General features: G+C 37.6%; 1 protein-coding gene across 11 annotated transcripts in view; it reads left to right on the forward strand.

Annotated features, from left to right (window-relative positions):
* The window catches only part of stxbp5l (syntaxin binding protein 5L), a 140,642-nt gene that overhangs the window by 81,277 nt on the left and 47,145 nt on the right, over window positions 1-12,220 (forward strand). For all 11 annotated transcript variants that reach the window (XM_083536926.1, XM_083536931.1, XM_083536929.1 and 8 more), the window contains exons 8-9: window positions 10,566-10,689; window positions 12,005-12,080. In XM_083536926.1, coding sequence (XP_083393052.1) covers window positions 10,566-10,689; window positions 12,005-12,080 — 200 coding nt within the window. The remainder of the gene's footprint in view (window positions 1-10,565; window positions 10,690-12,004; window positions 12,081-12,220) is intronic.

A 12,220-nucleotide genomic window follows, 5' to 3' on the forward strand; every position in this document is an offset into this window, starting at 1 on the left:
GCTCTCTCTCTCTCTCTCTCTCTCTCTCTCTCTCCGTCTCTCTCTCTCTCTCTCTCGCTCTCTGACCCTGTAATGTACGCTTCAGAAAGCTCTGTGTGGTGACAGTGGCCTGTGGTCATCTGTCAGTCCTTGCGGAAAAATAACCTCTATTTCCCTGAAATAAAGTAGCTCCATTAACGTTTGCTGATGTCTCTATGTGGAATCATCTAGGGGTCTAGTAATTGCTAGTTTTGATGTGCGCTCCGGCATAGCAGCGTGTGTGAAAGTGTTTTTTTTATAATGAAAGAGATGACTTGAGAGCAGAAGACGGACGCCGAGCACAGCCAAAATATTAATCTTACAATAAAGATCTCATTCCCATGGAAACGCCCAAACCTCACAGTTGGCAACTGTTCTAATGAAAGAGCAAATTAATTACGAATCTCTGAGAAAACATCACCGAGGAGCCGAAGGTGAAAGATGAATTTTCCAATGCTTTTTTTTTTTTATCAAGGAACACAATATCATGACTTGTTATAGCAAATGCAGAGATAAAAAGGCATGCACAGCTGAACCATAGGCAGGCACAGTACTTTTGTTGTAAATAATTTATTTTTTTTTAAGTGTATGTTGTTTTGTTTTTTTTACATATGAACATACATGTATAGAAACTTAAGGACCAATTATTTATTTATTATCGAAGGTAAATAGAGTGCATTCAGAAACTATTCACAGAGACCTCTTTAGTTTTTTTGCATTTGGTTATGATGCAGCCTTGATTTCTAATACATTTATTTAAAGAAAAGAAAGAATAAACTGAAATATCGCTTTGACATAAGCATTCGAAGACATACATAAGTATCCAAACCCCTTACCGAGACTCTTTAAACCTAGATCTGGTGTATCTAATTTCTCAAAATCCTCTTTGAGATGTTTCTACGCTTTGATGTTCACCTGTGGCAAATTCAGTTGATTGCGCACTGTTAGCCCATCCATGGTCAAAAGAATTGGCTACAAAGTACAGAGACATTTTGTATATTTCAAACAGGCTTTCATGTGTCTTGCACTGAGAAGTGTTTTCAGTCCAGCCACTCTGCAATAAAGCCCAGATTGGTACAGATTGGTGGAGCTCAAGCAAAGTAACCATCAGGTTCCCAGCCTTTCATCCCTGAATGGTCAGTGTGAACAGGTAAGCAAATCGGTAGCTCTAGAGTCCTGGTTCTTCTAAACTTCTTCCAATTCCAGTTGTCCCAAACTTTTCCATTATATGGAGGTCACTGTGCTGTGATTTTTTGTAAGCCTTCCCATTAATCTGTGCCTCCACACAATCCTGACTCTGAGCTCTGCAGCATGTTCCTTTGATGCATTTTCAGCTTTTAGATCATTTATAGTGTAGACAGGTGACTGCTTTTCCCAATCCTGTCCAAACCATTGAATTTGACACAAGTGGCCTCCAGTTAGTGTAGAAGTGTAGAAACATCTCGAAGATAAGCCAGAGACCTGAAATAAACATGAGCTAAATTTCAAGTGGCATAGCAAAGGGTGTGAATACTTCATGCCAATGTGTGTTTCATTTTTTTTTATTAAATTAATTGGAAAAGATAACACAAATCTGGATTTTGCTTTGTCATTATGAGGTATGAGTGTAGCTTGATGTAGGGAAAACTATATACTATATAAGACAAATATTCCAGGTTGTTTAAAGAAACACACACTGTAAAAGAATGAGTTGACATAGTGTTTGCATTTCCTTAGATGTCAATTTGAAAACTTCAAATACTACATACCACATTCATTCCCACTTAATGGAAATTTGTCTTCGCCAATTCACTTTCTGGCATGTTATTAAGTGAAGGAAAGAAACCAGAGAACCCTAAGGAACCCACAGAACACAAATTTAAATTCTAATTTTATTTGTCACAAACACATTCATACAGAGTACAACATGTAGTGAAATGCTTTTTGCAACTGTCCAACCTGTAAACGTGAAAAATAGAAATAGAGTTTAAGGATAAAACTAAAGTAAATTAATAAAATAAGTATAAAGTATAAGTATTAAGTATAGTATAAATATCATACAAAGTATGAGAATAAGGTTAAGATATAATATATTTGCACACCCTAGAAAAATATATATACACAGAGTCTAGAAAATAAGTAATACAGATGAATGTATTATAGAAAAATGGACATTGAGTCAGTGACACTCAGTGCTCTCACTGTAACCTTGGACTTGGAAACAGAGCTCACTGTCCTAACCAAATATAATTAGAAATATATTTGATTAAAATTTGTCAGTGCTTTATAAATTTCATAAAAAAATCTCAGCCCTTAAAGGACAACCAGTCAGGCCAAATAAAATTTCTTCTGACATTAATCGCTCCTATTGTATCTGTACGATAGAATATTTTAATACTAAAAAAAATGGTCTGTAATGCAATATATATTTAAATTGTCATCAATTTGTGTCGAATTAGTGTCGAAATATGTGTGACTAGTGTACAGGTTGATCAACAGGTTTAATTCACCATGTCAGATTTCCAGCTCAGTGAAGTGGTAATGATGTTTGTTTTGTTTTTTTTTATCGAGAGGAACGTGCTATCTAAAGGCAAAGTTTTAAACCATAGTGCTAATGCTCAATTCTCAATAGTCAGGATCTCAGTTATTTATATGTGCATGGCTTAGATAAATGTACACATCATCATTCCCCATAGACCAACATCACCCGAAATCCTAAATGATTGGAAAATATTGTCATTAAGAAAATGTAATACTATTATCAAGAAAATCAAGTTCATGTTTAAACTTGTAATTGTTTAGATTTATGTGATGCTACATGAAACGCACTGTAAGTACAGAAAGTGATGTAATCTGATTCAATAACTGACTCTAGAGACTTTCGAAAGCTTGTGTATTGAAAGACTAGAACCAGGAAGACATTTTCACTTGAGGCACTCCAATTTATGCAAATGGCATATCACAGTTTGGCTGACAGCTTAGGAAGATGATAGATTACTCAGCAGGAGAGGTGTTTATGTGAGCTGGCTATTTTCACCACAAACAGAAAATAAGCACAGAGCAAATAAGTTTCTTGGTCAGCTGTAGAACAAACTTTTTTTTGTGTGCTTGTTGAATTCAAATGTAGTTGCTTTCTATATATTGAAAAGCCAGACAAACGAACAGTACCTCACTTGTCCAACTGAAACTGTTTATTTTGATCTCTATATTTAAAAGAGAAAAGAGAGAAAGTGAGAAAAAAAAACAGTACAGTATATATACAGTGGGTACAGAAAGTATTCAGACCCCCTTAAATTTTTCACTTTTTGTTATATTGCAGCCATTTGCTAAAATCATTTAAGTTCATTTCTTTTCCTCATGAATGTACACATAGCACCCCATACTGACAGAAAAACACAGAATTGTTGACCTTTTTGCAGATTTATTAAAAAAGAAAAACTGAAATATCACATGGTCCTAAGTTTTCAGACCCTTTGCTGTGACACTCATATATTTAACTCAGGTGCTCTCCATTTCTTCTGATCATCCTTAAAATGGTTCTACACCTTCATTTGAGTCCAGAAATTTTTTATTATACTTTTCCAAACAGGTGTGTGGAAAGCCACACACCTGTTTATATAAGACCTTACAAATCACAATGCATGTCAGAGCAAATGAGAATCATTAAGGTAAAAGGAACTGCCTGAAGAGCTCAGAGACAGAATTGTGGCAAGGCACAGATCTGGCCAAGGTTCCAAAAAATCTTTTGCTGCACTTAAGGTTTCTAAGAGCACAGTGGCCTCCATAATCCTCAAATGGAAGACGTTTGGGACGACCAGAACCATTCCTAGAGCTGGCCGACCGGCCAAACTGAGCTATCGGGGGAGAAGAGCCTTGGTGAGAGAGGTAAAGAAGAACCCAAAGATCACTGTGGCTGAGCTCCAGAGATGCAGTCGGAAGATGGGAGAAAGTTGTCACAGTCAACCATCACTGCAGCCCTTCACCAGTGGGGCTTTATAGCAGAGTGGCCCGACGGAAGCCTCTCCTCAGTGCAGGACACATGAAAACCCGCATGGAGTTCTCCAAGATGGTGAGAAATAAGATTCTCTGGTCTAATGAGACCAAGATAGATCTTTTTGGCCTTAATTCTAAGCGGTATGTGTGGAGAAAACCAGGCACTGCTCATCACCTGTCCAGTACAGTCTCAACAATGAAGCATGGTGGTGGCAGCATCATGCTGTGGGGGTGTTTTTCAGCTGCAGGGACAGGACGACTGGTTGCAATAAAGGGAAAGATGAATGCGGCCAAGCACAGGGATATCCTGGACGAAAACCTTCTCCAGAGTGCTTTGGACCTCAGACTGGGCTGAAGGTTTACCTTCCAACAAGACAATGACCCTAAGCACACAGCTAAAATAACGAAGGAGTGGCTTCACAACAACTCTGTGACTGTTCTTGAATGGCCCAGCCAGAGCAATGACTTAAACCCAATTGAGCATCTCTGGAGAGACCTAAAAATAGCTGTCCACCAACGTTTACCGTCCAACCTGACAGAACTGGAGAGGACCTGCAAGGAGGAATGGCAGAGGATCCCTGAATCCAGGTGTGAAAGACTTGTTGCATCTTTCCCAAAAAGACTCATGGCTGTATTAGATCAAAAGGGGGCTTCTACTAAATACTGAGCAAAGGGTCTGAATACTTAGGACCATGTGATATTTTAGTTTTTCTTTTTTAATAAATCTGCAACAATGTCAACAATTCTGTGTTTTTCTGTCAATATAGGGTGCTATGTGTACATTCATGAGGAAAAGAAATTAACTTAAATTATTTTAGCAAATGGCTGCAAAATAAAAAAGAGTGAAAAATTTAAGGGGGTCTGAATACTTTCCGTACCCACTGTATATATATATATATATATATATATATATATATATATATATATATATATATATACACACACACACACACACACACACACACACACACACACACACACACACACACACACACACACACATTTAAAGTGTTCAGACACTCTTTACTTCTTTTCAAAGATTTTGCCACCTAATACAATGCAATCTTCACATTTTTATTTTTCTTAATGGTGGGCCAAGGCTTCTCTGCTGGTTTACCCACTATCAGAATCATTGCCTTAGGTTTTAATATATTTTTGTACATGCAAATGTATTAAATTATTTCCAATAGTCTATTCTTTTCATTTCATAGCTTTTCTCTCAGGTGCACTGATCCAAAGAGCAGCACAACCAAGTGAAAGTTTAGGTTGAAATTTCTATCAAATCCGATTTTCACGTGTTACCCTGGTCAAAGGGAACTGTTGTAAGCTATTCACACTAAAAACTGCGTAGCTTCAAATCCATGTTGTTCAAAGACTGTTGCTTTAACCAATCAGATTTTAAATTGGCTACTCCGAGGCCCCCTAGCAGGCATAGAATCACATCGGCGTTTTCACGTCCCTCGATTGGATGGTCAGAGCGCACTAGTCAGAGTTTGCAAACCGCATCTGTAGCAAACTGCACAAGTTCAAATATATCCGTGTGGATTTAATAGCTGATTTTTCTTTCCACAATGGTTGACAGAGAAGCAGAAATTTATTTGGCCACAGATACACTTACAAGAACATTTAAAAGTTGGACTCAAGAAAAGCTGGGCAGAAAAGGTCAGGCAAAACAGTTTAAACAGTTGTTAAGCTTTATAATGGATCATTTATACATATACATTTACATTTACATTTGCGGCATTTGGCAGACGCCCTTATCCAGAGCGACCTACAAAAGTGCTTTAAGTCTCCAGCAATGAATAAATACACTACACTGGTACGCAAGATTACAAACTTAATATGAATATAACTCTTGAATTCTACAAAGCAAACTTGGAAAGTGCTAATTTAAGTGTTTCAGGAAGAGGTAGGTCTTTGTCGTCATTGAAAGATAGTCAGGGACTCTGCTGTACAGACCTCTAGGGGAAGTTCATTCCACCAACTCGGTGCCAGAACAGAGAAGAGCCTTAAAGTATACTTACCTCTCATTCTGAGAGAAGGTGGTACCAGTCGAGCAGTGCTGGAGGATCTCAGACAGCGTGGTGCAGTGCGAGATGTGATGAGGTCTCTGAGGTAAGACGGTGCTGGTCCATTTTTGACCTGGAGATAAATCACCTGGGATGACCAGCAGTTCTGTTTTGCTGGGGTTGAGTTTTAATTGATAAGCACTCATCCATGAAGATATGTCTGTCAGAAGATATGTCTGTCTGGATCCCCTCCATGTTACCTGGTATGAGTGACCTTTTAGACAAGAGAGTCTTGTGGTTGACTGTGTCAAATGCTGCTGAAAGGTCCAGGAAGATAAGTACAGATGACAGCTTGGCTGATCGAGCAGCATGCAGTTTCACAGAAACAGCCAAAAGGGCTGTCTCTGTGGTATGTGCCACTTTGGACCCAGACTGGTTCGGATCATGGAGGTTGTTCTGTGAGAGATAGACAAACAGTTGGTTAAAAACAGTGCGTTCCAGAGATTTAGAAAGAACCACCATATACCACCGATACACCATAGCCTGCTATAGCACTCTGACCCCAACCCTATTAAACACCTTTGGGATGAATTATAATGCTGGTTGAATCCCAGGCCCCCTGACCCTATATCAGTACCTGACTTTATCAACACCTTCGTGCCCAAATGAGCCCAAATATCCACAAGCACACTCGACAGACTAGTGAAACATCTTTCCAGAAGGGTGGAGGATATTCTATTAGTGAATGAAGACTAAACGTGGAATGGGATGTACAGAAAACACATATGGAGCTTTAATAGTGTTTTCATCTACTCTCAGCAAGTGGAAGTGAAGCCTCATAAGATAATTCTGAAACTGTTTGCTAATGCTGTTGTTTTTAGCTGTGCTTGAGTGGTGTAGCAGACACAGGATTGTCAATCAAACATGTGCATTAGAACATATAATATTTGAAATGTCAAGCATACTTAGTTCACTGTTTGGTGTTATTAAATGTCTCTGTTCTAGAAGATTTTATCATAGAGGCAATATTTTACTAAACCCTGGGAATACTGTTTTTTTTTAACATTGATGATAGAGCTTTGTCTGGTTGATAATAGCACAGAAAATAAATATACTGAGTAGGCCATTTGGGATCTGGAAACTACACAAGGACCAATAAAATGTCAACGCTCTTTCTCCAAGCTCATCCTCAGAGAGCAATGAGCACCTCATCATATTATTTTCAGGAACAGAAAATCTTTAAATAAACCCTTATATACTGAGGCAGATAGAGATCTAATGTAGGTAGTCATTCATGGAATTACAGCCAAAACCACAAACTGGGAAGGACATGCAGATCTGTTTCCCAGGGAGTGGAAAAAAGGGGTTGGTGATTGTACTGTTAAACAGCATCTCATGCTCTTACTAGTTTATTGAGATTGCAATATGTTTTTTTTTTAATACAGTGTTTAAACAGGATTTCACATTTTTAATACAAGAAAAAAAATCTGTTGTTGTGTCTAGTGATCAAAGTAAACATCACGGGGATTTGAAAGCAGGCCGAAACTCAAATAGCTTCCCCGTATTGTGGAAATCACACACATGTTCAGATTGCATTATTATTATTATTTTTTCAATCGCTTCATCACTCTGTTTTAATTGGAGTGCTTCTGCTCTGTCTGTCTAAATAGCATAACACGCATGCTCCACTCATTTCTTCACACCTGAATCCTTCGTCTTGTAATTACATCCATCGTTTGGAATGAAATTTATTATATTAAATAAATCAAGCATATCCAACTGTGATCTAGAGGTGAATGCATGATTTTGTTCTGACTTCAGCTATGCATCCTTGGTTCAAAACAAAAAACTGGGAAACTGAAGTGATTTGGAAAAGATTAGTTTGTTGTATAAAATGTTGTATACATCATATCGAATGGATAGTTAATCCGAGGCACTCTGTCATTGTCCACATTGGTTTCCTGTCTAAGAATTACTGGAAAAAATTATTGGCTGGGAAAACAAAACAGTAGAAGAATTTCAAATGCTTTAACAAATATAATCAGAATTATATTGTTTTCAATGCACACTGTAATAGTGTTACATTTCGGGTCTCTACTGGTAATTTGTGGCATTCTATTGGTGAGGTGTAGTGGGTACCAATAAAACACCCTTCGGCAGCTTGTTGGTATTTACAGGACACCAATAGAGACCATTATGACATTGATAATAATGATTTTGTGATGTACAGAAACACATTATGTAATGGAAACTATTTGGTAATGGCTTTAATGGTTAACAGCTGATGGTTTCTGTGGGTATTTGTCTTGGAAACCTTTGTGTAGTAGTAACATTTCTGTAATCATTTTTATTGTTTTTTTTTTTTTTTTTACAGATTAACTAATTAGCTAGCATGCTTAATTCATAATGCATTAACAAACCTCAAATATACACCAAGAAACTAGCTAGTTAACACTAGTTACACTGTATGGACAAAAGTATTAGGACACTTGACTATTCCGATTGTGCTTTTTTCCCCAAACTTTTACCTCAAAGTTAAACATACACAATTGTATAGGTGGTGTATTTGGTTGCGGTAGCATTCATTTTTCCCTGCCCTTGACTGAAACCTGTTCTAGCATGACAATGCACAACGCCATCTCGATTAAGAAATGGTTAACATGGGTCGGAATAAAAAATCTTGAGTGGTCTGCTATAGAGCGTTGACCGCAACCCTAATGAACACCTTTGGGGTGAATTGGAACTCTGAATTCACCCCAGGCCTCCTTACATCGCCTACATCACTACATGACTTTACCAACACCCTTGTAGCTAAATAAGCACAAATCTCTATAAGTACACCCAAAAAAATCTAGTAGAACATCTTCTCAGAAGAGTGAAGGCATAACAGCAAATGGGGACTTAATGTGGAATGGTATGTTTAACAAAGCACATATGAATCTTATGATCAGGTGTCTCAATCTTTTGTCCATATAGTGTAGCTATAGTGAGATTGTTACTGAGGATTTGATTGTGATTGACATGCTCAGCTAGCTAGGTTCCTTTAGCCTACAGATACATCTTAATAAATGTCTCTTTTTTCCTTTTTTTTGTGGTAAACGATAATCATAAGCAGATAACATTTTTAGCTAATGCCAATCCAATTCCTAAATAATGTTCTAGATTGATTTTTTTCAGTCTGTTTGTGCGTTGCATTTTGAGGATCTCTTTTTGTTCACAGATACTAAAAGGGTGTATAGACAGAGTACATTTGACAGAGGTATGGCTCTGTAGATGATGGCTCTGTAATTAGATGTGGAGTGTTACCGAATCTTTACTTCTCAAGCTGGACAAAGACATTTTAGTTGCAGTATCACTATCTGGATCTTATTGTTTGATTGTGTTGTCTGCTTACTCGCTTGTCATTCTTGGGCTTTTAATACCTCCACATGCACTCAATGTAAATCCTCTATCTCTATCTATTCTGCCTTTCTTCCTGTCAGTGTGTGCGGGGCAGGCAGTATTTTTGTTACATGTATTTTAATTACTTATTTCAAATATAAAATAGGATTTAGTCATTTGTATTTGATACAATTAAATACAATTTGTATTTTTGTAGTTTTAAAACACTCTGTAAGAAGTCTTAATGATTATATCATAAAAATGCGTCCTCTGATTGGTGCCTACTCAGTAGTTTGGCCAGATTTGTTCAGAACAGAAAATTGATCCAAATGGTAGAAGGTGGTTAAAGTAAGAAATGTGCAGACTGCCAGCTTCCCAATAAGTCCAATGATTAATAAAAATAAATATTTGATTGCTGAATATTGTACTCTAATTAAAGTAGCTGTTTAGTAGGATCATGAAGGACCATTGCATGAATGACTGCCTGACTCATAATATATTATTATATTTATAATAAAAAATCTAATTATTAATCATTTAGAAACTAGATGCTATGAATGCAGGTGCATCAGTTATCTTCTTATAAATGACGTTTGTCATTGAGTTGTTGTTGCTGATGTAAAGTAGCCCTTCATTACCAAACACTAAGTAACTAAATTAGGATACAATTATGAGTCATTCACAAACTGTTCAACATTAAACTGTTGGCTACTTTAAAACTAATCTTCATCTGGGAGATCACAGGGATTATGTATGTGAATATTTCATCTGTTAACTGGTTGCATATGGCAGATTTATTGCACGACTTGAGCAGAGAAAAGCTGTTGCTATCAAACAAATCCACTAAATCAGTGTAATGGTGAAGGAACAGATCAAACAGGCAAATTGATGGAAGGTTTGTGAAGAAATTTCATGGTCCATTGTGACAGTATTTTTTAGTATATTTATGCTGCTGTATTTTGTAGTTTATTTTGATACAATTTAAGGTAAGGTATTTGGTATTTTATTTTAAAATACATTCTGATGTATGTTTGCCCAACCTTGAGCGTGTGTGCATTTGTTTATTTTTAGTGTTATGTGCTCATTTATGCTTGTCCATATGAGGAAGATTAAAAATCAAATTATAAGCTTAAATCTCTCTCTCTCTCTCTCTTTCTCTCTTTTCCCTGCTCTCTCTCTCTCTAGGCAATCCACTCAGTTAGCTGGCATCATGAAGGACGGCAGTTCATGTGCAGTCACTCTGACGGAAGTCTCACCATGTGGAACCTAAGAAACACAGCCAAACCCTTCCAAATCACCTTCCCTCATGGTGAAGCAGCACTTTCACAAACGAAACACCGCCTTCTGGCCCTTTCTTTACGGCTTTTCTTAAATGCTTTAAGCACATTTCCAGGAATAGAGCCTCAGTGTCTCACGCATTCCAAATGGACATACTCATATAGCACATCTTTCATCTGCTGCAAACTAAAGATTTCCAATACATTCTTTTTACACAAATTTTAACATGTTTGAATACTGCACATGGGAACAAAACCACATTTTATATTGACATATCAAATATATTAAGCACATCAATTACTTGAGACACTACACACAAAGTGTGAAATAACATTTGAGATTTTAGTATTTGTAAGTTAAAAATGAAGAAGAGGAATTTGTAAAGAAGGGCATTAGTAGATTGATGTAGGGTGAGGAAGCCTGGGGTGCAGTCAGTTCAAGTCTAATTTCTCCCAAAGGTGTTCAATAGTGTTAAGGTCAGAACTCTAAAGCAGGCGACCCATGATCTTTCATTCCAACTCATGATAACCAAATCTTCGTGGAGCTGGGCATTGTCGTGCTGGAGGTGTGGGTCTCCTAGTTTGGTGAAGCATAAGTTTCTGAATCCAAAGACATCATATACAATTCTCTACATCCAACTTTGTGGTAAGGGTTTGGAGAAGAACCACATATGGCTATCTATTTTTAACTTCTAATAGAAAATATTTTGTGTAAGAACCCTCAATTCTAGTATATTTTCGGAAATTCAGCAACATAGTATAATATGGGAGGTGGTTGCTCTGTGGTTAAGGCAGTGGACTTTGGATCGAAAGATCAGAAGTTCAAATCCCACCACCAAGCTGCCACTGCTGGGCCCTTGAGCCTCACCTGCTCAGTTGTAAGTCGCTCTGGATAAGGGCATCTGCTGTCTGCCATAAATGTAAATGTACATTTCATTGGATAGATCCCCTAATTTGTCAGTAGGCTTTTAGGTTTACTTCTCTAGTGTTTAATTTATATAGAGAGTGGGGTGGCGTTACACTTGGACCACACACACACACACACACACACACACACACACACACACACACACACACACACACACACACACACACACACACACACACACTCACTCACTCACATACACCACATACACACACGTTAATGCTTCAGCTGACAAACGTGAATCATCTCCCAGCAATATAAGAATGCTGGAGTGCTCCCCCCACCAGAAACCCATGCTGGAGGACAAAAATGTGCTTTGAGTTTTAAAGTGTGTGAGACAGGAGTGAGCAGATCATATTTCAGATGCTCTAACACGCCTCTTTCTCTTCCTTTTTCCTCTTCTCTTCCACATGATAATTTAGGTAAATCTCAGCGAGACGGCAGAAAAGAATCATGCAAGCCAATTCTCAAGGTGGAGTACAAGACCTGCAGAAACAGGTAAACACCAAATCACACACAGACCCAAACACACTATTACTATATCATCAGTGGTTTACTTTGGCTGTCCGAACTAAACACTGTCTTTGAGAGCTCCACAAAAAAAAATTATTTTTTACATGCTGTTATACAACCTGGCT

This window comes from Silurus aristotelis (assembly GCF_946808225.1).
Source record: "Silurus aristotelis genome assembly, chromosome: 3".
Classification (NCBI taxonomy): domain Eukaryota; kingdom Metazoa; phylum Chordata; class Actinopteri; order Siluriformes; family Siluridae; genus Silurus; species Silurus aristotelis.